At 34.3% G+C, this 24462-nt stretch overlaps 5 protein-coding genes across 6 annotated transcripts; 3 read left to right on the top strand and 2 right to left on the bottom strand.

Moving 5' to 3' along the window:
- Window positions 1-9354: 9354 nt before the first annotated feature.
- On the top strand, window positions 9355-10618 carry LOC146920569 (F-box protein At3g07870-like). The gene has a single exon (XM_085713993.1). It carries the CDS (start codon window positions 9355-9357, stop codon window positions 10609-10611), a length of 1257 nt encoding a protein of 418 aa, XP_085570119.1. The 3' UTR covers window positions 10612-10618.
- Window positions 10619-11816: 1198 nt separating this feature from the next.
- Window positions 11817-14765, bottom strand: LOC146920570 (uncharacterized). Of its 2 annotated transcripts, none has more exons than XM_085713995.1 (11): window positions 14324-14765; window positions 14157-14253; window positions 13953-14074; window positions 13743-13827; window positions 13500-13635; window positions 13100-13254; window positions 12887-13007; window positions 12588-12791; window positions 12467-12544; window positions 12297-12353; window positions 11817-12205 (listed from the first exon to the last, which is right to left on the bottom strand). In XM_085713995.1, the coding sequence occupies exons 5-11, from the start codon at window positions 13524-13526 to the stop codon at window positions 12032-12034; spliced, it is 816 nt and encodes a 271-aa protein (XP_085570121.1). In that variant the 5' UTR covers window positions 13527-13635; window positions 13743-13827; window positions 13953-14074; window positions 14157-14253; window positions 14324-14765; the 3' UTR covers window positions 11817-12031. The 2 variants fall into 2 exon arrangements, with proteins under 2 accessions (XP_085570121.1, XP_085570120.1); XM_085713994.1 differs by having other exon boundaries at window positions 12297-12383.
- On the bottom strand, window positions 13733-14615 carry LOC146920571 (uncharacterized). The gene is made up of 4 exons (XM_085711161.1): window positions 14483-14615; window positions 14157-14253; window positions 13953-14044; window positions 13733-13827 (listed from the first exon to the last, which is right to left on the bottom strand). Exons 1-4 carry the CDS (start codon window positions 14613-14615, stop codon window positions 13733-13735), a joined length of 417 nt encoding a protein of 138 aa, XP_085567287.1.
- Window positions 14766-16588: 1823 nt separating the features above from the next.
- Window positions 16589-17068, top strand: LOC146920572 (uncharacterized). Its single transcript, XM_085711162.1, has one exon. It carries the CDS (start codon window positions 16589-16591, stop codon window positions 17066-17068), a length of 480 nt encoding a protein of 159 aa, XP_085567288.1.
- Window positions 17069-17779: 711 nt separating this feature from the next.
- On the top strand, window positions 17780-18916 carry LOC146920573 (uncharacterized). Its single transcript, XM_085711163.1, has 2 exons — window positions 17780-18679; window positions 18764-18916. The coding sequence occupies exons 1-2, from the start codon at window positions 17780-17782 to the stop codon at window positions 18914-18916; spliced, it is 1053 nt and encodes a 350-aa protein (XP_085567289.1).
- Window positions 18917-24462: the final 5546 nt, after the last annotated feature.

Below are 24462 nucleotides of genomic sequence, written 5' to 3' on the forward strand. Positions count from 1 at the left end.
GACCAGCAGTAGGATTAGGACTGCTAGTATTTTATGTTTAGGATATATTTTTAGGACTTGGTGTTTATTTTCATGACATTTGGCCGTTTTGTTAGTACTTTCAGTACATTTGTTGTTACTTTGTTTCGATGACATTTTTTTATGACAATTGTTCGTTTCCGTATTATATTTTCAATTTCAATTATGTTGCTAATTTTCTTTGATTAGGTTTTATGGTTTGGCATTCAAACAATGTGTTTACAATGTGCAAAAACACATGTAACAGGTTCTGCCTTCAACAGGTTCTGCCATTTTCTGGCTTCAGGACGACTCGGCAGTTAACTTCTGAGGAAATAATGAAACCGACGGTAGTTAACTGCCGAGGTTTTCCTCGGTACTTAACTGCTGAGGTTTTCCTCGGGACTTAAGTGCCGAGGTTTTGTTTTATTATTTTTTTTTTTGAGGGAATGTTTTGTTTTATTTTGTTTAGAATAGAATTATGTTAGAAAATGTTAGGAATTATTTAGAAATTATTTTATGTTATTTGAAATATTGCGATAGAGTGAATTCCAATAAATATTGCGACATTAATTCGTAGACAATTTTATTTACATATAATTACATTACGTAAAAGACATGTACGTCAACTATCATTACATTACATTCGAAAATGTACCTTCCAACTACAACAATTATCTTACCTTTGAATGGGGTCAATTCAAACTAGCTAAACATCAGGACTCCAGCATTCGTCCAGAAGTGCTTTTGTTCCATTCCAAATGTTAAATTCTAGTTGGTCTTGGAGCCAACGGAATGAGGTCCAGACCTTGACACTTCGATACCATCATTTAAACGAAGCCAACCAGAAATTAACATTTAGAATGGAACAAAAACACTCCCGGACGAATGCCGGTGTCCTGCCATTTAACTAGTTTGAATGACCCCATCCAAAGGAAGACAATTGTTGTAGTTGGAATGTGCATTCCAACTACAACAATTGTCTTACCTCTGAAATGGGGTAAATTCAAACTTGCCAAACAACAGGACTCAAGCATTTCGCTCAGCATTCATGCATTCCTTTGAAAAGAATAAATTTTTGTTAGGCTTGATTTAAATGAATGTATTGCAGTGCCACCGAAATGAGGTCCATTCCTTGACACTTAATACCTTCATCTAAACCAGCCAAACAAAAATTTAATCTTTTCAAAGGAAAAACATAAATGCTGAGCGAAATGCTTGAGTCCTCGCCGTTTGGCAAGTTTGAATTACCCGATTTCAGAGGTGAGACAAATGTTGTAGTTTGAATGCACCTTACCCTAACTAATGACGATCTTCTGGCGGAATCAAGTTGTTGATGATATCTTCAGTTGATCTCAGCAACGTCACTCGCATATCGATCCACTGGAACTTGGTGTGCTCCCAAAACATACTCGTCACGTTTTCGTCGTTCTTTAACTCCACCCAAGTGAATGATACGCTCCCCTCGTCGAGCTTTGGACATTTATACCGAACATTTTGCACCCTTCTTGTGTCTCCTGGGTTGACTCCTTGGTTGAATTCATTCAGTTGATCCTTGAGATCTCTTAACGTTACATCAAGGCACCGAACCTTCAACCTCTGAGGTTCTCCGCCGTTGAATGTTGCATGAACGTCGATCCATCCGACCATTGTTTCAAATCTACACACATAGAAATTTAAAATAATCAATGAAAAACTCATTCAAACATTTCATCAAACACTTAATGTACAAATTATACATAGACTCTAAAAATCATAAAAATAACCCTAAAATGTAATTGTCTAAAAAAAAAAAAATTAACGTAAAATATAGCAAAATTATTCAAATTATATTTACTCTTAAAATAAATCATATAGTCTTACTAAAATAAAATAAAAAATATAAAACACCAAATTAAAAAATAACCCTAAAATTTTTAAATTATAATATAATCATCATGCAAACATTTTAACAAAATTAATCAACTAACATCTAATCTAATAATGATTTATAACATGTAAATCTAATTAAAAACTAAAATAAAAAAATTAATTTAAAACACCAAATTAAAATATAACCAATAAATTTTAAACTAAAACATAAACATCATACCAACATTTTAACTAAATTAATCAACTAACATTTACTCTAAAAATGAATTATACTATGTAAATCTACTCAAAAACTAAAATAAAATAAATCTACTCAAAAACTAAAAAATAAAAACATTTATAACAACTAAAATTTAAGTTAATAGCATTATAATTACTTACTTGTGATTTTGTTGAATAAATTTGGTTGGATTTGGTTGGGTTTTTTAGAGAGATTTGTGAGAGAGATTTGAGGAAAAAATTGGAATATGAGATGAATAGTGGAGATGAGTGAGCTTCTGCCAAACTTGTAGCAGAAGATCCGCGGCAGTTAACTGCCGAGGAATTCCTCGGTAGTTAACTGCAGCCGGATTTTGAAATCCTCAGTAGTTAATTGCCAAGGGGGCAAAAGCGTATTTTACATGTGTGTCCCAGCCTTCTCTAATGTGTGAACAACAATTTTCAATATAAAAATGTATACCGAACTCAGGTTGGTTGCAGTAAACTATTAAAACATGGGAACGTGGGTAGTTTATTTTTCTTTTATAAAATATTAAAATTAATGCAATAAGGTTAATATTGGAAAAAGTTATGAAAAGCTACCAGCCATAAGCTTAAAAGCTACTTGAAATAGCTTCTCAAAAAACGCTATAAGCTAGTGGGAAAAGCTTTTTACCAAACACATCTTATTCTATCAAAACAAGCATATAAGCTAGTCCAACAAGCTATAAGCTAGCTTATTTGTATTACCAAACACAACCTATGTTTTTTCAAAAAGAGTACTTAAAATAGAATTAAGTAATAAATTTTATGTTGAAAATATAACTTTTGAAACTTTTAAGACATTGAATGCACAATTTCCAAGAAAAACTTCTACTTTTAGTTTCTTAACTCAAGTGCACAAGTTAATAAGACCCTTTAAAAAATTATCTTTTCCAAAGGAAAATTAAATGCAAAGTGCATTTAGTTTGCTCTCTTTTTCATTTTCTCTATAATCAACTACCAATGAAAATTGTTTTTACATCTTCCTATATAACTTATTTCAAAGATAACACAAAAAACTATGTTTCAAACTAATATGTTTTAGTTTTCTTAACAAAGTGTGATTTTTTTTCCTTATATATGAGACTGGGGAGTAGTTAAAATTAAGGAAAATGATCATTTATAATACAATTAATACATTTGAAAACATTTAATCGTATGTCAATGAAAGTGACTCTAATCCTAGACAAAAGGTGGGATAAGACTCCAACTAATTGAGCGACCAACGATCTTATCAAATTCTCCTTAGTTCTTCAATGTATTCAATACTTGAAAAAAGAACAACAACATATGATGATATACACATCATCTCAATGAGTTTCCAGATACGAAAAGACGCATAAACTTATTCTTTAAAAGGGATCACAATAGGAGCCGACATAGGCTACTAATCTAATCCTCGTTTTTAAATGGTTAACTTACAACCATGGATGGATCCAGAAAATTCAATAAGCGGGGTCAATGCATATACATAAAATTAGAGTAGAAAATATGAAAGTAATGCTACTATTTTATTTAGAAAGTCATAAATTTAATGTAAAATACACAAGTTTTAAAATAAATTTACTATTTTGAACATCTTAACATACTCAATTGCCCATGATAGAAAAACTCTTTTAACAAAAATAAGTTTTCTTAAAAAAAGACCAATACCTCATAGTTGGAGTGGAATTTTTTTCTTAAAAAAAAGGTTAATTATTGAAATTGTCCCCGCAAAATATACGAAGTCTGAAAATGACCGTGTAAAATAAAAAGCACATATTCTAACTCTGTGATTTGATATTCTTATTACATTTTACCTTTGTAGTATAGTTGAAGTCCAAAAAAAAATACTTATAGGTTGAATTTTTTCATAAATTTTTTCAAACATGTTATGACATTAAAATATAACTTTACACAAAAAATTATATTTTTCAACTAAAGACGAATTAATTATGAATTTTTAAATCGCAAAAATTATAAACAAAAAATAAAAAATAAAAACAATGAAAACCCCGACCTAGAAATCGAATTTTGAGTTAATTGGATTCTTGCAGATAACCATGCGACATTTGCCTTACCTGACGACTGCACCCTACTAGCAAGCCTTGTCGATGATGCCACAATTTCAGAAGCATGAATAGCTTGGTCCACATGTCCCTCAAAGATTGAACCCTCAGGCTTCTCCACCGCTAACTCGTCGACTAATTTCTCAACTAAGGTATCGACATTGTTACCAGCTTCCGGGTCACCCAGTATATCCTCCTGATCAGACTGAGACGATTTGGTCCTATCATCTTCCTCGAAAAGACATGCATCCTCCCTAAGATTGAACCCCTATTCTTCAATGATCTTAACCTCCACGAGCTCCCCGTCTATTAACAACTTATCGACGGAATTAACAATCTCCAAAGAAGATGTTGCAACCAACACCCGTGCAAAGTCAAATTGTTCCCTATCCAACGAACAACTATTCGTGCAGAGAAACCGACCACAGTCAACAACACATAACTTAAAGAACTTTTCATTCCACACATGAAGCAGTATACCATATAACCTCAGCCAGGCTCCCCTCTGAAAAGGCATCACCTTCTTATCCCATCTCACAATATAATATTAGAAAACAGATGATCAAAAAATTTATTTGCTTCCTCTAAAGTCTTAACATATGTATCTAATAAGGTATGATTAATCACCTTGTCGGCCCCCATCAGAATGATATCAAGATTCGTAAACTCGGTGTCCTCCACTCTGTTCTGAACCACCGGAATTACCTCACCATTAGCTATCGTAGCGATCACGCCCTTACGAGCCCACTTCAGATCGTCCTCTTGAGACCTAAACATCCGGAACAACTTCTGACAAGGAGGTTGTCGTGCATTAGCATCCGGAGCGACCTCCTTCAGTTGCGCCAAAGCCCTCACCCGAACCACCACCTCACCCACCCTCGCATCCTTCGACCCTCCCACATCCCCTCCCTCCTTTACAACCTCCTCGTTCCCTTCCCCCGCTCCATGCAACCCCATGCTCACGTTAACTTCTCAAGAGTACAACCTCCTCGTTCCCTCCCCCCGCTCCATGCAACCCCATGCTTTCCTTTTTATTTTACAAATGTGGATATTTATTGGATGGTAACAATGAGATCAACATGATATTCACGACAAATGCATGCTGATGAGGATAGCATTCCATCTATTCAGGTATTTTTATACATTGCATTTATGGAGTCTCTTTTATTTTTTTTAAAAAGGTATATGAAAGTGCTAATGTAAAATACATAATTTAATCTTTTTTCAACAGTATCATTGTAGTCATTATTTGAACATCATATTATATATATATATATATATATATATATATATAACTTATATACAAAACTCTTACAAACCTTTCAATTTGAATATTTTAGCTGTTCTTAATTACATGAATGTAATCAAATATGAAGGTAATTAAAGAAGACAATATGATGATATTATTTGGTGAGAAAATAAAGTTAATAGCTTAAATTGGTATAATTTTTACATTTTATTTGTTGCTTTTTGCAGTGGTTTAATAGTATATTATTATTGAAGGTAACTCTAAAAATAATGATATAGCTAATTTAATACCTACAAGTGAAACTCTAGCATACGAGTGTATCGCACAAGTTAGAGTCTAGTTTGTTTAAAAATGATTAGATAAAATAAACATTTTTTAAAATTTATTTTCTTCTTCTTCATCTTCCTTGCCAAATTTATCATCAAATGCATCCAAACTGAGAGAAAAAAAAAAAAAAACTGGAATCAAATTCATTCCAATTCGAAAAATAAACTCAAAAAAGGAAGAAAAACAAAGCACTCCTAAATCTACTTATCTACCTCCTTCATCACCTCTTCCAGTTCAAATTCGGTTAATGCTGTCATAGTGGGGGAAAAAATGGTTTGTGCAGCAATTAGCAATAAAAATGGTTTATTGTACAAAAGAATTGTGAGATAAAAGTGAATGGTGTCGTAGTGTTGCAGACTTGTGATTGATTTTAATAGTATGTTGCGGATTAACATTAGTATGCTAATAATAAATAAATAAATAAATAAATAAATAAATAAATAACTGTACAATATTTGCGAGGAATTTAGTCACGACAAGTAGCAGCGCCCTTAACAAAAATGTACATTTTCTCAATTATATATGTTGGCTTTAAATGTTAAACCCTGACACTCGATGATTTTTAAGAACAATATTTTTGTGTTTTTTATTGATGTTGCATGATTTATTTGATGTGTCTGAATTTTTATTCGATGGTGATGTTAGTGTAAATGGATTATGAAATTGCGTTGAGTTCATAATTTTTTGTCACATTATTAATTTTGTTTGAGTTGACGACGGATAGGACAGTAACGGTGGCGGATATGTTTGCTCTAGGTTGGGGTGAGGTTTGGAAGTTTCGGCGTGGGAGGAGAAGTTGGTTAAGGAGTGCTCGCTTTTTCTTTCTAACGTGCAATTGTAGGTTGATATGGAAGATGAGTGGAAGTGGCATTTAGACATGGACGGTGATTATTCCGTTTGCAGTGTGTATCTCCATCTCACTAGTTCCCAAACACAAATGACGAGTTCAATTTCGGATTTGGTATGGCATAAGGATGTCGCTTTGAAGATTTTAGTTTTTGTGTGGCGACTTCTTCGCAACAGGTTTCCGATAATTTGGTTTCACACGACATTATTACTAATGAGGCACACTTTTGTACTAGTGGTTGTGGTTAGGAGGAATCGTCAAAATACATGTCCAATTTTTACAATGTGCACTATTCACTTGACTTACTTTGACCATATTTTTTAACTAATGTATAAATACAAATATTAGCATGTAAGATGTTGTTTGATTTGTCTCGACAAATATTTTCAAAATATTAAATTTTTATAATTTTTTACTTTAGATAATTAAAGATATTAACGGTCAAAATTGTGCATTGGCATGTGTGAAGTGATTGACTTGGACATGTATTTTGAAACGGAGGGAGTATTATTTTTATTAGTTATTATAATTGAGTGGTTTCTTTTTGAAAAAGTATAGTGCACGTTTTTGTTTTCCTAGTCAATGCTATTCGTTATCTTATACTAAGTCAAGTCTAATTACTTACGCATACGAAAATAGTGGCAACATTTTAATTTCAGTGCCTTTATATAATTGGAGGAGAGGGGGAGAGAGAGAGGTAGGTTATTAAATTTATATTGAAAAATAAAAAGCTCGGGCTGGGCTAAAATTTCTGTAGCAGTTATTTATTTTATTTAAAAAAAACAATATCAGTCTATATATAAGTATATAGTTCTGAGCAAACTAAACCTAGTATTAGAATTAACATAATCAAATCATAGTAAGATTTGCCGTCACTCAAAATCAAAATCGCAAAACGGTGGAAGTCGTACTCTTGATCGCTTGATATCACTCACTCAGCATGTAAGCATTTTAATATAATTTCACGCTCTTTGATTTTACTATTTATACAATTCATTCGTTGCCGTGTTTCATATAAACCTAAACTTTTAATTCCCAGTTGTTTTTGTACTATCTATGTCATGTAGGTAGAAATCTACGATGATCCTTGTTACTATGATTGAGAAGGTGTACAGGATCGGTACTAATTTCACAATAACAAATAGAAACAAACATGATTTGGTAATTAGGCATACTATGATGTCTTTTGGTGACTTTAAATATATTTTGACGTGTGAAAAATTAAAATTATTTATATGAGAGAGTATGATTAGTTAAGAGTAAGATATAGACAAAATCACCAAACTCAAAGTCATCTAAGTGGAACCTACAGTGGCGAGCCCTTCATGGGCTGAGGTGGGCCACGGCCCACCCCCCAAAAATTAAAAAATCAACGATTATAGGTCTATTTTGCGAGATTTTATATAATTTGGTGTCGGTTTTAGGTTTCGGTTGATTCAAATTCCCGCAAAGTAATGCAGTGGCCCACCCGAAAAATTTAAATAATTCAATTATAGGTCTATTTTTTGCGAGCTTTTATACAATTTTATGTCGGTTTTAGGTTTCGGTTGATCCAAATTCCCGCAAAGTGATGTAGTGGCCCACCCGAAAAATTTAAATAATTCAATTATAGGTCTATTTTGCGAGGCTTTAAACAATTTTTCAAATTAACGGTTAATTTTAATGGCCCACCCTAGCTTTTTTTTCTAGCTCCGCCACTGGGAACCTATCTAACAATATATCCGAAAACACCTTGTATTGTATGATACATAATGTTGCTTAACATAATAATACACTTTATGTTTGATTTTGATTGAATTAAGGATGTTTTATGTTTTTTATTTTATTATATAATTTAGTATTGAAATATTAGTCTTTTATTTTATTATATAACTTTAGTATTGAAATATTTTTGAAGTTTATGTATGATATTTTTTGAAGAGCCCAGGGAGCGTCGAGAGCGGCAATAAACTAAACGTATAGGATCAATAAGAAACTTACACATCACATCTCCATCCAAAACCTTAGGTTTTAGGCATATGGTCCCCTCTCTTATATATCGAATAGTTCCTATATTTCAAGCCGATGTGGGACATAATTACCCACACTTGATTCCCAACAATCTTCCCCTCAAGTGTGAGTCACCCTCGAGTCTAATCAAGGCACAGATACCACTCGTTGAGGAGTGTGGGGGCGACAGTGGACTAAAACTCGAAGACCACTAAGAGACTTAGACTTCCACATCTCCACCAAGAACCTTAAGGCTTTAGATGGAAGTGGACTAAAACTCGAAGACCACTAAGAGACTTAGACATTAACATCTCCACCAAGAACCTTAAGGCTTTAGATGAATGAGTCTCCTCTCTTATATATCTAACAATATTTGAATTATGTTGAAGTTTATATATATGATATTTTAAGTCATAGTTTTTTTTATATGTATCTTAAGATACGCGATACAATACAATCAATGATTCAAAAAAACGGTTGAACGACACATAATTTCATCACATGTCTCTCTTTTCTCTCTTATTCAAGAGACTAACATGGTAATACAAACAATATCTTTAACTAATGCTGTCCTTTTTTTATACAATATTCATACTTAGAATTTTCTTTGTTTAATTTTCATTTTTTTAATACATAGGTCTAAAAAATGAAAGATAGGAACCTGTTGTTTCGTCCCATTTGCTCCTATGTTTCTCTTCCGACATCTATTACATGATATGTATCAAATAAGAATCCCTCTTATGTGTTTTATTTTCTCATTAATTTATTTTTGTTTCAGCATCACCATGAAAAGAAAAAGTAACTTAATTGCATCTTCCACAACTAGGCACAAATGCAAACCAACAAGAGAGAAAGTTGGTGGATATTTTCCGGATCTTCCATCCTCAATCACCACCCACATTCTACTTCAACTCCCCATCAAAGCTGTTTCCATTTGCAAATGTGTTTGTAAAACATGGAATGCACTGATTTCAGACTCATATTTTGCCACATTATACTTTGAACGTGCATCACTTGGTTTAATGATTCGGAACGCTGATTCAGGACGAGTGTCAAATACATTGCACCTTTTTGAGTACCAACCTGAAAATTTGTTGAGAGTTGTCTACACCAAATTTGACCCAAAATTCAAGCTTCCTCTCCGTAATGCAAATACAACATGTCATTTACCTTCTTACTATCCAGAAGATGATAAATTTGCTGTGGTGAATTCCTGCAATGGCTTGCTTTGTTTACGTGAGCCAGATAGTGTAAACCATTTAGTTGTTTGCAACCCAATCACAGGTGAGTTCATAAGACTTCCAGAAACTGCGCCTAATCGAAAACCAATATGTGTTGGTTTTGGCTTCCAACCTAAAACTAATGAATATAAGGTGATAAGAATGTGGAAGATATATGATAGATGGTGCTCTAAATCTGATGTTATGGCTGCTGAAGTGCATACACTAGGAACAACAACATGGAGGAATGTTGAAGTTGATCCTAAGTTTTCATCTTTGAGCCTTGAACTTAAATATGCAGCTTCTGTGAACGGAGTACTTCATTGGATCAATTTTGATAGAAAGATACGTTCAATATTGTGTTTCAACCTTGAAAGTGAGAGGTTTGAATCCTTCCCTTCTCCTCCTTCTCCTCTTAGAAGTCGTATCACCATGGTGGAATTAAAGGGATTTCTGTACATATGCGAAACAACTTTCGACTCTTGTGTAGTATGGCTTATGAAGAAATATGGTATCGGTGAATCATGGACAAAGGTTTATTACAGCGATAATTTCAAAGGATCTCCTCGTCCTCGGCGTTTTGGTGTATGTAGGCCAATAAAACACTTTGAGAATGGTGAGGGAGCCTTATTGCTTCAGAGGTCCCATCTTTGGAATTCCTTTATTTATTTTGAACCCGAAAAACATCGATTGACAACTTTTTGTGTTGAAGGGGACGAATCAATCTTGTTTGAATCAATCTTTCATATTCCGAGTCTTGTATCATTGAAGGATGTTGTGAAAGGAAACAACATTGAAGTGCAGAGTGTCAATTCATGGTAAGGAATAAGGATGTTGGTTCAAATATATTATTTTAAAGGCAAAAATGGTAACTTGTGCCCTTAAGGGCACATGTTAAGGAACTCGTTATAGAAATATACGTATCAAAAGTCGTGCATTCAACTACTTAAATGTTAATATACTAGGAATTCAACCCGTGCGTAAAAAGTTTTTTAGTGGCATTGCTCAAAGGTAAGTCGACTAAAATTGCAACCAAAATAAACACTTAATGGGATTGTTACATAAACAATATTCTGTTTTCATAAAATAATAAGACTTTTCAACTTCCTTTTATGGAATTAATAATATAAATGGGCTGAACATCTCCCACCCATGATTTTGGCCAAGCATTCATTTACTTAGTTTTACCCCTCTCAAACTAAAGATTTTACTTATTTGAGCATTTTTCTTAAACAATACAAATCTCTTATTGTGAGTCTTAGATATTTATATGTTCATGAATTCTAACTTATAAACAATTTTAAAATAAATTCATAATTCATATAGGATGGTTGAGTCCAAATCATGACTGAATCTTGTATTTTAGTTTGGTTATAAAAGAGTACTTGTAGGATTTTCCCAAATTTTGTTTCGGCTATTTATAATGTAAATCTTATTATTATACAATGAAAATTATTACTATTTTTAAGTGTGGTTCACCTATGCATGTGAGGAATTAAAATTAGAAATTAAATAATAGACAATTTATAAAATCGAATTATTAAGTATATAAAATAAAACCAGTGTAATAGGAATTGATCTATTATATAATAACTTAAAATTACAAAGAGTTTGATCTCATTACATCAGTTGTGTCTCCAAGATATGAAACCTAATTGACTACACTAATGAAACTATTAAGGTATTTGAAATAGACATTAAGTAGCCAATGGTCTCTCTTTGTTGTTATATTAAATCCCACATTCAAACCTGTGGAGAAGCAAAGTAATAAGTTGTCAGTATATATTTAAAATAATCAATCGAAACACTTGAAAAAACACAAATGAAGTCCTAGAAATACATACCTTGTGCATATTCAATGTTTGATCTATGGATGTCCATACATATTTCATTCAAAATCCTGAAAAAATAAACATTTCATGTTAGTATAAGTATAAAAGTCAAATTAATTCTTCTGTCAAAAAAAAAAAAAAGTCAAATTAATTCTAGGTATAAATCCAACAGACTAATAATAGAATGCAAATCAATTCATAATAAATCAACAACATAACTGCTAATTATAATAGATGAAGTCAAACAGATAGTCATAATTAAGTTTACATCCCCATTACATGTCCAAAATGACAGAGTGTTAAAGTACCAAAACATTACAACTTAGGAAAATAACATCAAGACTTTTGTCACTTAAGATATTAATGACTAATAGTTCTTGTATTCAAAATACAGCTATCAAGAAGATTGTCTAAATCTTCTCAATCTTGACAGTCCTCCTAATCAGCTTCTTAATAGGAACATTCATGTCATCATCATCATTTGTGGGAGATGCCCTTTTGCTGGATGAAGATGCAGAATGTGAGGGGGGTATCTCCTGGCAATCAGGCTCTGAATCAACACCTCCAAACTTAGTCATCAAATCCTGAAATTGATTATAAGCATGGCAGTATATTAATAGTAAAACACTACAAATATCAACCAAATTAACAATTTAGTGGGGAATAAATACTAACCTGTTTGACCACATCAGAAGTAGATTGAGGAACCTTAGCAAGCTGCCTTTGAATCTTCTGCACAGGTTCAGATAGGGAAATTGGATCCTAAATTATATATGAAATACACCATATCAGACCATCAACTCAGTGGTTTTAAAATAAACAGAAAAGTAAGGTCATGTTTTTACTTGAGATAAAAGACTGGATTCTCCTATGTGCATTGTGTGCTTGCCCTTGTCCATCAACACACTAAGAGATGCACTCTCCTGTTTAATATGAAAAACAGAATCAGTCCAAAGAGGATCGTACATTAGTTAGCTTGAGGAATGAGGATTCTTCCTTCTCCCACTTTGACATAAACTCCTTCATGATTGCAGGGTCAAGACATATCTTGCGCACACGGAATGACTGTTCAAATCGTGGACTGAAATCTGCTTTGGTCTCCACTTTGAATAAATAGGTCTTCCCAATAAGTGCAGCAAGCTCAGGTGCAAGCTGACCCTCATGGATAGCCTATCAAAAATATATTCCATTTTCTTATAAAATCATCCAAGGAAATGTAATAGAGAAACAGTTTTTTGAATAATATTAAAATACTAAAAGCTTACCACTTCATGCTCAGCTAAGAGATCAGCACAACTCTTATTAAAGAGGGTCGAGCAATCTCTGTCAAAGATGACCAGAGTTGCACAATCTGTCTGGTCAATGGCCCTCACCCTCAAGCAATACCTAACACAAAGTATATAAAATGAGTGTTTGCTGGTGGAGACTTGTAATGTCCAGAAATCATTCATAATTAACATATGAGTAAAATAAATTACCTAGGAAAAACCTTTCTAACATGCTTGTCGCACTTTTCACAAAAGAACATAGATGAATCTGGAATGACAGCCTTGGAACACACACAGGCAGTGTACCAAAAGTTCTCCTTGTTCACCACTCTCTTGATGGTGCCCACAACAACAAAGACAGAATCCTACCAACAAAACACCAATACTTATTAATTTTAAATGGGACTTGAATATGACTTAAACATAAAATTCAATCAGCAACAACATAAAAATAAAAACTTTCTTAAATATTAACATGCTCATCTTTCAGTTTTGTTGTTTATAAACATATAAAACAATAATAAATGACAGATATCATTGTTAAACACATATGATTCCCTATCATTGATATTTGAAAAACTAAACTGACAGCAATAGGTTAATAACTCACAGTAGAGGCATCCTTAAGGCCTTGCATGGTAGCTCTAGGAGTATGATAAAGGAACTCCTCCTTTGGGTCAACTTTGGTTTGAGGTAGCAGTTGTGTTAGAGATAGTGGTGAAGGTGTGTCAGGAGTCTCAACAAGCCTAAGACAAAACATTAAAACTTATTAAAAAACATCAATAAATGTAACTTATTGAAAACAAAAGAAACATTTAAGGAAAACAATTTTCAAAGTCAAACTTATGAATACCTATTCCTTAGCGTCAAACCATCAGCACATGTTGGGTTGTAAATAACTCTTGTACAATTCAAACAGTTCTGGACATGAAGCTTGTCTATAACGAAAAGGATATGAATGATATCAAATTAAAGTGTTGACATACAAAAAAACAAAAAAAACAGTAATAAAACTAAATTGTTGGCTTTATCAATGCAAACAAATTTCTATTGTGAAACTTACCTTGGAAGATTTTTGTTTTAGCAAGTTGAATGATAACAATGGCATTCTGGACATCACCACTTGCAATAAAGTTGTTTAAATCATCAACATAGCTATCAAACAGAGTACACTAAACCTTATGCCTAAAATTAAAAAATATTTTATATAAGTAAAATAACTATAACTCCAAGAAAAAAAAAAATAAAGTAGGAGTTAGAACATTACCCAAGTGATTCCAATTCAATGACATTCAACTTGTAAGTCTTACCACCCTTTTGTATTTCCCTTTCACTACCAACACCAGTCAAAAATCCACAGAGGTCTGAAATAAACAGCAACCAAAAACTACTTAGAGTAAAACCAAACTATAAAAAGAAAACAAATAATATTACCAGGCAAGTAATCCGTGTCATAAGACCCCTCCAACAATTTCAGGGATTGGAACAAAATTATATGGAGACTTGGTGATTGAGAGATTTGGTAAAAAAAAACAACCTCGCTGCTAAACTGAATGTTCAGTTTAAAGTTGTGTCTAGTGGTCCTATAGTTACCCCCATTGTTAGCAACACCTATATTCTCAAAGCTAAAGCATCTCCCTTCAAAAATGTCATTTTTAAACTTGTAAAGAAGGATTTTTTTTATGGTAGCATGGATTCTGTTTCCAGCTTCATCCATCAATACCATCTCAGTCGAAAATGGCAAAGTGTTCCTGTTAAAGTCAGAGACTTGCCATAATCGAATGACCCTAGCTTTCACATTCCAGAAAAAAATTTCAGTTGATATTTCAGAAATTGGAGAAAACTCAGCAAGATTGGTGATGAGTCAATATTTAGTCTAATTTTATGCATTATTTAATTTAGTTTTATTTAGATTTAGTTTTATTTTATTTAAATATTATTTCCTTTTTGAGTCTTTTTACTACAATTGCATATTTTATATTTCAGGAACGAATATATGGTGGAAGGAGCCTTGGAGCACAAGAAAGGAGTCTGGAGCTGATTTGAAGCGAAAATACGAAGATTCGGAGACAAAAATAAGTCTCCCCCAAGTCAGAAGCTTGGCACGGCCCGTGCTAAGGATGGCACGGCCGTGCCACCTCCCAGGATTGCTTTTGCTGCTTTTGCTTCGAGGCCAAGTTACTATGTTTTAGTTTTACCGAAAGGCTACTATGTTTTAGTTTTACCGAAAGGCCCTTGTAATAGCTTAGATTTTAAGTCGATTGTAAAGCTATAAATAGAGTAGCTCTCCACCACAAATATTCATCTTTATTCTTGGAATCAATAGTGACAATTGTTTTCTAAATAAAGTTCACCTTTTATTTCTTGTTATTTATTTTATGCCTTCTCTCTTCTCCCCCATGTCTACGATGAACGTTAGTGAGTAGACTTCTCTTGTCTTGGGATTGTTGGATAAGTCTAATGACATAATCCTAATCGAACCAAGCTTTAACCCTAATTTCATGTAGCCGTAATTTCTAATTTAGATTCACCATTTTAACATGGATTAACCATTATCAAACTGTAGAAGCGAAAGTGGAGGGTTTGATAATTGTTAATCCATCATCCCAAATATCAATTCATAAAGCGAAAGCGGAGCTTTGATATTGGAACAAGTGAATCTAGACAATAATTGCAAAGGCAGCGAAATAGTCTTTGCAATTATTGAGACATGTGTAGTTTCAATCCTTATAAGCTTCTTCTAGTAATCAAGTCAGCGAAATAGGCTTGGTTACTAAGGGTAAACTCTCACCGGACTTTTACCGGAAAGGTGAGGGGCTAAAGGGAAACCGGTCTTTAGAAATTAAGGTGTAAAACATGATATTAGAAGTTAAGGTTTTGGCTAGTGAAGAATTTTTCATTAGGATGAACCAATAATTCCAAGGCACTTTTACTTTATTATTGTTATTTTCTTATAATTAAAAATCCAAACTTTATTCTCAAAACCTTCATCTAATCGTTATCTAAAGTTAATTGAATTCATAACTCCCTGTCGGAACGATACTCTCTTTTACTACTATTACTTTGATAGATCGTGCACTTGTGGTTTGACTTTATCAAGTTTTTGGCACCGTTGCCGGGGAGTTGTTGTAATTTGATTAACTTTTTAATAGTGATTAGACAAAAAAAAATAAAAAATAAAAAATATATATATATATATATATATATATATTATTTCCTTCTCTCTCTCTCTCTCTCTCTCTCTCTCTCTCTCTCTCTCTCTCTCTCTCTCTCTCTTTTCTATTCTATCTCTAACTGTTTTGATTTCAGGCATGGCTCAAAACCTTTATCAATGGACCTTTTCCCCCCTTTCACCACCTTGTAAGGATTATGTAATATTTGGTCATACTCGTGTTGAATGTCAACTAGGTAGTGTTGTTAGAAGTCCTTAGCAAGTAAACTATGCTCAATTTAATCAAGGGATTAGGAATAGTCAAAAAAAATTTCACCCCTCAAATTTTTTTTGGACAACAAACAACACGACCTGTTTTTGCTAACAACCAAGGAGTCCCTCAAAAATCCGACTTGGAACTTTTGATAGAAAATTTTGAATTAGATAACATTAGGCATAACCAAGAGTTTAAAGTCAAAGCTGGAATTTTGAATGACTCTCTCAATAGGCTTTCTGCAAAAGTGGATTCTCTTTCTACTCACAACAAAATGCTTGAGACTCAAATCCTTCAAGTAGCCCAACAGGTAACCTTTTCCCCACTACCCTCCGGAGTCTTCCCGAGTCAAACTGAAACCAACCCTAAAAGCCCGATAAATGCTATTACACCTAGGGATGGTAAGCAATTAGAAGACCCCGTTGTGGAAACCAAGAAAATTGAGGTTGAGGTAGAGAGTGAAAAGCCACAAAGTGAGAAAGTTGTAGTAGAAAGTGGTAAGCCTCACATATCACCACCATATGAGCAAAAAATTCATTTCCCACAAGGGTTTGATGATTCCAAGTTAGAAGAGCAGTTTAGGAGATTTATTGCAATCATTCAAAGCAGATTGTCATCTAAACTTAAGGATCCAGAGAGTTTTTCCATACCATATGTCATAGGATCCAAGACTATAGAAAGAGCAACGTGTGATTTGGGGGAGAATATTAGTTTGATGCCATTGTCCCTTAGTGAGAGATTAGGTATCGGATAGAGAAACATTTTGATCGTCAAGCTAATGACTTTAAACGAACGCTTCGTGGGAGGCAACCCACGCATTTAATTGTTTTTGTTTTGTTTGTTTTTCTTTGTTTTAAGTTGTTTTGTAGGTAATTGTCCGAGTGTGATTCAAGAAAAAGTGAAAATTTTGAAGTCCCCATGACCAGAAGGTTGGCACGGCCCGTGCTAAGGCTGGCACGGCCCGTGCTAAGGCTGGCACGGCCGTGCCAGATTGTGAAGCTAAAAACCATGCAAACTCCATAAAGTTGGCACGGCCGTGCCCGACATCTATAACCCTATAACCTCAATTTTTCTCTTCTTCTCCATTCATTCTCAAACACAAACCTCTCTCTACCTTCAAACATCTCTCTAAAAGCTCCATAACCATTAAACCTCAAACCTTCATATCTTCATCAAAACTCCACCAAATCAATCCAATTCTTCCACAAATCAATCACAAACTTCATTCAAAACACAAACCACCAATCAAAAACAACTTTCATCCACCAAAATCCATAATTCACCAAACCCTTATCTCCATAAAACCTAACCCAAAAACCACAAATTATCAACCAATCTCCATAACCAAACCCATAAACCTTACTAAAACATCAACCCTAACCCTAAACCACCCTATTGCACCAAAATTCTTTCCTAAACCCTAACCTTCACTAAACCACACAAAGTCAACTCAAGGTCAAGGACAATGGCTTCAAGGAGAAGTGGTAAGGAACCAGCAAGCTCTTCCGGAGGACCTCCCTTAAAGAAGCAAGCACAAGAAAAGAATCATGGAATCAAGTTCAAAGACAACAAGCAAAGGGATAGGTATAAAATTCTAATCTCTAAACCCTTGCATCCATCTAGATATCCTGATTCTTATAGTTTGAAATTGCTAGGGATTATGGATGATGTTTATAAGTTGTTAGGAAACATAGGTTGGATTGAGATGTTGAGACCTATGAGAGGTTATGAGAACTTCACCTATGAGTTTCTAAGTTCTATTACTTTCACTAAGGATAAGTTGAATTATGATAACCCTAACCATAGAGTTGTTTTCCGGATAATGAATGTTGATTATGATATATCTCTTCAGCACTTTTGTGATACTTTAGGCTTTGCAAATGAGGGGTATATACATGACTCTTGGGACCAAAGTTTAAAGCCGGTTGACTATCAACCCGCTATCTTTTGGGAACGCATCACCAGCCGTAGGGACTTTATCCCTAGATCCAACAAAGCTAGTAACATTCATAATCCCGTGCTTAGGTACCTTCAAAGGATCATAGCTTGCACTATTTGGGGTGGAACCGAGTTGGGGAACACTAGGACGGATGAGCTCTTCATGTTATGGGCAATGCTTTACAACCACCCCGTGAACACTTGTTTCTATTTGCTTGATTACCTTGACCATGTAGGTACTAGGCCTGCCGGTAAAGGAGAGATAGTGGTGGGGGGGATTATCACATACATATTTAGGCAATTTGGAGTGGGTAAAGATGAGGGGATAAACAAAATTGAGGGAAACAATAGGTTAAACATTGAAACTCTCATTGCAATGAACTTCATAAAACATCGTCCACCCATGAAATACCAACTCAAACTAAATGTGCCTATTTTGCTTCTACTTCCTAACCCATCTCGGACTAACATCGAGGTGGAAGAAAATTTGTTGTATGTTGATAATGACCAGGTACATGATGAGCAAGGCCAAGATGAAGGAAAAGGTGCTAACTTGCACCATGATGTGGGAGGAAGTGCTACATTGCACAATGAGGAAGAGCACCATGGCCATGACACCAATAAGCTCAATAAAGACCAAAGATGGGCATGGATTCACAATTAAGTTGAAAGAATAAACACCGAGCAACAAAGGCAAGGTGTTGAAATCTTCGAGCTTCGAAATGATGTTCAAAGGGGCAACCGATTAACACAAGAAAACAATGAGATGCTCCGCCGAATGATGCAACACCTACAACTCCAAGGTCCTCCTTATGGACCTCAATAGACATTGTGAGCTTTCCTCTTCCTCTTTTCCCTTCTCTCTTCTCTCTTTCTCCTATTCTTCTTCTACTCCTCCTTCTTCCTCTTCTACTTCTTCTTCTCTTTTAATTTCTTTTTCTTTTTGAATCATTGAGGACAATGCTTCCCCTAAGTGTGTGTGGGGGGGGGGGGGGGGGGGGGTGGGGGGGCCTAATAAAGTGGCTAGAGTCGTAGTGTCCCAAACTCCCTTGAATTTTATTCTTTTGTTTTGTTTTTATAGCGAAAGGCATGATTAAGTAGCTCGTTTTTAATGTAAAATATGGCATAAATTTTTTGTTTTGTCTCTTCTTTAAAGGTTGTTGTTTCTTGTACATGAAAGTGGTTTCTTGTGTTCTTGCTATACCCACATCTTGTTTTATTATGAAAAATCTCCAATGAGAAAAGCACCCAGTTGCAATCTTTGAGCAAGTGTATGAATAGGTATTTTAAGGAGCACGTTCTATCTTTAGTGTTAACTTAGACCCTTAAAAGTCTTTAGAGTAAAAGTAGTATAAGTTTGTGTGGGAAATTAATCAATTGTGCTTTATTGTTTTATTCTTAAATTGTTAAAGTTAAAAAGGGGCGGGAAAATGGCACCAACATGTGGGGGAAAGGACAATCCCTAACTTCCTAATTGTGGTGGTGACTCCCAAATTTGAACTTAAGTTCCAAATCCCTCAAATGAGGAAAATAAATTCATCAATGCTAGGGGGAAAGGACAATTACATCCAAAAAGACTTCCTACGCGGAGATGAATCAAAAATTTTGCAGCACTGCTTAGGGTGATTTTGAATCTAGGAGGAAATGACAATTACATCCAGAAAGACTTCCTATGAGGATAGATAGCCCCTAAGCATCTGCAGCCCCTTGTGCTTAAATTATTAATCTTATCTAATTTTAACCAAATTCCCATCACTCTTATATGAAATGAAGAAAGGACTTTTCTCGGTTACTTTAGCATTAAGGATAGAACCTGTTCCTCATAATATATGTCTTATACAGGAGCAAGAAAAAGGTTGGACTGCACACACACACTCACTTGAGACTTGATGTTGGGTTGAATAGGTTCACAAGGAATGTTTGAAATTGTGATTAGTATACTTGAGACAAGGCCTGCAAAGAGACATGTTGTTTTCAATTGCATTTCCATAATTAATCTTTTTATTGCTGCTATATCCATTGTCTTTTGCTTGAGGACAAGCAAAGATTCAAGTGTGGGGGAGTTTGATGAGTCAATATTTAGTCTAATTTTATGCATTATTTAGTTTAGTTTTATTTAGATTTAGTTTTATTTTATTTAAATTTTATTTCCTTTTTGAGTCTTTTTACTACAATTGCATATTTTATATTTCAGGAACGAATATATGGTGGAAGGAGCCTTGGAGCACAAGAAAGGAGTCTGGAGCTGATTTGGAGCGAAATACGAAGATTCGGAGACAAAAATAAGTCTCCCCCAAGTCAAAAGCTTGGCACGATCGTGCCACCTCCCAGGATTGCTTTTGCTGCTTTTGCTTCGAGGCCAAGTTACTATGTTTTAGAATTACCGAAAGGCCCTTGTAATAGCTTAGATTTTAAGTCGATTGTTAAGCTATAAATAGAGTAGCTCTCCACCACAAATATTCATCTTTATTCTTGGAATCAATAGTGACAATTGTTTTCTAAATAAAGTTCACCTTTTATTTCTTGTTATTTATTTTATGCCTTCTCTCTTCTCCCCCATGTCTACGATGAACGTTAGTGAGTAGACTTCTCTTGTCTTGGGATTATTGGATAAGTCTAATGACATAATCCTAATCGAACATAGCTTTAACCCTAATTTCATGTAGCCGTAATTTCTAATTTAGATTCACCGTTTTAACATGGATTAATGATAGATCTCTGGCAAGTGTACCAAAACGCTATCGAAGTAGTAAAAATATCGATCCCACGAGGACTGTGTTAATCTCAATTCAGCAATAAGGTTAATATTTAGGATGTGTAAAATATTTTGTTTGCCACTAGGCAGTAGATTTGATTTGCATAAAAAGTAAATAAACAGAAAATAGATATAGTTTTGGAAAAGATAAAGAGAGATGAGATTAGGTCTTTCGAATCATCTATGTTCCCCTAATTGGTATGCTGCACCTATTCTTATGAATGATTTCCTAGTCCCACGATAGTTAACAAAATAGTCCTAATCAATCCCTTGAGTTAGGACCCTCCTCTTAAACTACAGTCCCTAATTCCTTAGGTGGTCTAATAATCTTTGAAGGTTTAAAGCACGTTAACTTAATATCACTAATAAACGATTATCCATTCCTAGACTAACCATGTTTATTAGAACAATTCAATTAGGTCTAAGTAGAAAGCTATGCTCAGTAGTCATTCATTCTCACTAAATCATATTTATATTTGATCAGGATATAAAAAGCATTAAGAACAATTGAATTGAATAAAGACTAAATAATCATTCACAATAAATAAAGTTTCACAGCAACATGGTTCAATTAGGGTTACATAAAATCATCTCAGACCTAATTTCTAGAGAATTAGCTAGACATAGATAAAAAGAATTAAGCAATATAAATAAAGAAATTACAATGTTTTGATATTGAGAACTTCTTCAATTGATATGCCTTGTTTCCTTTATGCATGCGTGAAGCCTTGCCTCTTCTCTGTTCTCGGGATCCGTGCGGCTACACTTGGTTCCAAAACGTGATGCACCTTATGCCAAACGTGAATGAATTTGCAACCTCAATAGTGTGGCTTCTTTTATAATGTTTCCAAACCTAATTCCTTTCTTTCTTTCCAAGTTAGCTCACGTGGTTTTTCTCTTTTTGGACCAACAAAGCCCATTAATTAATATTACTTCTTGACACCTCCTATTTTGTCATATTTTCTCATGTTTGAGACTGTCTTCAGCTTAATTAGGCAAATCTGGCCGCACCAAAATTGTATCACGATGCCAATTATCGTATCATGATTTGGCCTTAAACCCTAAAAATCCTTCCAGATCCATCTTGCAATCGTACCACGCCAGGAGGAATCGCACTGCGATTTGGCTTCTTCAAAAACATGCGTTCTGACTTCAAAAATCGTATTGCGATGGTGAAAATCGCAATACGATTGGCAGCTTGCAGTTGTTCCAATTTTCTTGCTTTTCTTGCTCTTCTTGCTGCTTAAACTTGCTTGTGAACTCAAAAATATCATGAAAAAGACTCTAAAAATAGTGCATGACTGACTGTCATCACAACCCCAAACTTGAACCATTCCTTGTCCTCAAGGAATCTACTTGCAATATTGACAATCGACAGTAAAATAACAATTACCTGATCAAGCGATAGTACCCAAAAGTTCAACACCTTACTAGCTGAAGATGAGCTAGTTTGACTTGTTCGCATCCACCAATTCACAACTCCTCGCATCAATATGAAATAGGGTTCTACCAGTCGACATGCAGGTCTACATATTACCATACGCTTGAAAAGTTTCTAAATATCAATCAAAGTCAATATCATTACACACTTTTGAGGTCTTTAGGGTTATAACGGGGCTTAGGTGAAAGGTGGGATATATTTGGATAAGTAGGTTACACAAAATTTGAGTTAGGCATTCCTACGAAAGTTAAAGTACAAAATTCAATCCTTACTTCATTCACCTTGTGGAATAACAATCAATGCAAAGGTACTAGAGAATATTTTTAACAATTTAGGGACACTCGAGTTTGAAGTTACTCGGATTTTCAATGTTTTGTCCCTTTCTTTTCATCATTCATTTTCATTTTTTTTTTATTTTTTTTTTCATACACCATTTTTGTGTGTATTTTGCATGACAATTTCTTTTTCTTTCATTTTTGTTCTCTTATTCTCTAGTACCCCCACCCCAAACTTAATTGGTTGCAAATTCCAATAGCAACCCCAAACTTAATCTTTAGCAACATTCTACAATGCCTTAACTCATAAAATACATTAAGGGACAAATCCTAAAAGTCTCTAGACTTGTAATGTAGTTTGTCACCGAACAAAAAGTTCTAATCCTACCGGCTCAAATTGGCTAAGAAATGGATAATATATAACAATTAAAATCAGGGTAGGCTTCAAAAGGCTCACAGGACCAAGCACTTTTGCCTCAGTGTGCTAATGACAAAGATCAATCAACAATAGAGAAAATTCGCAAGTTCTAGAAATGTAGATGCATGGAATATTCTAATATATGTAAATTGAAAAATAAAATTTGGCAATGAACCTTATGGCTGAGATTTCTGGGAGTTGTGACTACCTATCTTGAACTGCCGTACACTTCACCTTTGAAATACCAAGTCACTCATCCTTTTGAACTTTTGGAATATCACTTTGATCAAACATTTGTTACTAAACTGGAAAAAGTCAACAAACAAGCAAATTCATCAATAATAAACAAGTTCAAGAACAATTACATTAACGGGGGGGTATAACCGAGTTAAACAAAAATGAAAATTAAAGACAAATTGTTTGAATCAACAGTAGAAATAAATACTGAAAATAAAGACATAATAAAAAGGATGGGTTGCCTCCCACCAAGCGCTTTCTTTTACGTCATTGAGCTTGACGCTTCAACCATTGTTAGGGTGGCAAATATGTCAGAAAGAACACATCATCCTTCTTCTTCCTCTTGTTTGGTAAGAATTTCATGAATTTGTAGCAAAGATGTAGATGCTCCCATGCTCTCACCGTTAAACCTTTGGAATTTAAGCTCTCCCACCTTAGAGAAGGACAAGCAACCATCTGCACACGAGTGATTTCCTTAACCCATGTTTGTTCAGACTTCAGGAAAATGTCAGCACTCCTCACTTTTGGATTTTCTTCCACCACAACCTTGTGACACTCAGTCTCCATCTGAACCAGTTTCCTCTGAGACTCATGTGCTTTCTTAACAAGATCACCACACTGAACATCAAACTTCTCAAATGAAACTTGATTTGACACCAAGAAATCATCTAAAATATTCTGAAGTTGAGTATTGTAATCGATGTTGATCACCTCTTTCTTCCCTTCACCATCACTACCTGGTTGATTTGCCTCATAATGACCACAACTCGAGATTTTGTGGTCCAAAATTTTGATCTTAAAAGATAGCATATATTTTTTATATTGCAACTTAGCAATCTCTTTTGTGTCATAGAGGAGTACCCTGTCTATCATAGCTGCAAAACTTGGATAAACTTTTCAGTAGCACAGTACAATAAGAAGAAAAAGAAGAGCATAAATTTTTTTTTTTATAAATATATATACAAAAATATAAATGACAGAAATCCTAAATAAAAAACAAAATTGCCAAATTGAAATGACTCAACAGTCCCCGGCAACGGCGCCAAAAACTTGATAGATCTCTGGCAAGTGTACCAAAACGCTA

The sequence above is a fragment of the Medicago sativa genome, chromosome 5 (assembly GCF_051527215.1).
Source record: "Medicago sativa cultivar Bolivia chromosome 5, Bolivia_mono, whole genome shotgun sequence".
Lineage (NCBI taxonomy): Eukaryota > Viridiplantae > Streptophyta > Magnoliopsida > Fabales > Fabaceae > Medicago > Medicago sativa.

Coding starts and splice junctions, on each gene's coding strand:
- LOC146920570 (XM_085713994.1), bottom strand. CDS start 13,526: ATGCAAGGCCTTAAGGATGCCTCTACT. Junction 12,545..12,587: donor CATTCCTCAAGCTAACTAAT/GTACGATCCTCT, acceptor CATATTAAACAG/GAGAGTGCATCTCTTAGTGT. Junction 12,384..12,466: donor AATCCAGTCTTTTATCTCAA/GTAAAAACATGA, acceptor TATATAATTTAG/GATCCAATTTCCCTATCTGA.
- LOC146920572 (XM_085711162.1), top strand. CDS start 16,589: ATGCTTGAGACTCAAATCCTTCAAGTAGCCCAACAGGTAACCTTTTCC.
- LOC146920571 (XM_085711161.1), bottom strand. CDS start 14,615: ATGGTATTGATGGATGAAGCTGGAAACAGAATCCATGCTACCATAAAA. Junction 14,254..14,482: donor AGGTGTTGCTAACAATGGGG/GTAACTATAGGA, acceptor TGTTTATTTCAG/ACCTCTGTGGATTTTTGACT. Junction 14,045..14,156: donor ATTGAATTGGAATCACTTGG/GTAATGTTCTAA, acceptor TCTGTTTGATAG/CTATGTTGATGATTTAAACA.
- LOC146920569 (XM_085713993.1), top strand. CDS start 9,355: ATGAAAAGAAAAAGTAACTTAATTGCATCTTCCACAACTAGGCACAAA.
- LOC146920573 (XM_085711163.1), top strand. CDS start 17,780: ATGGCTTCAAGGAGAAGTGGTAAGGAACCAGCAAGCTCTTCCGGAGGA. Junction 18,680..18,763: donor AATACCAACTCAAACTAAAT/GTGCCTATTTTG, acceptor GATAATGACCAG/GTACATGATGAGCAAGGCCA.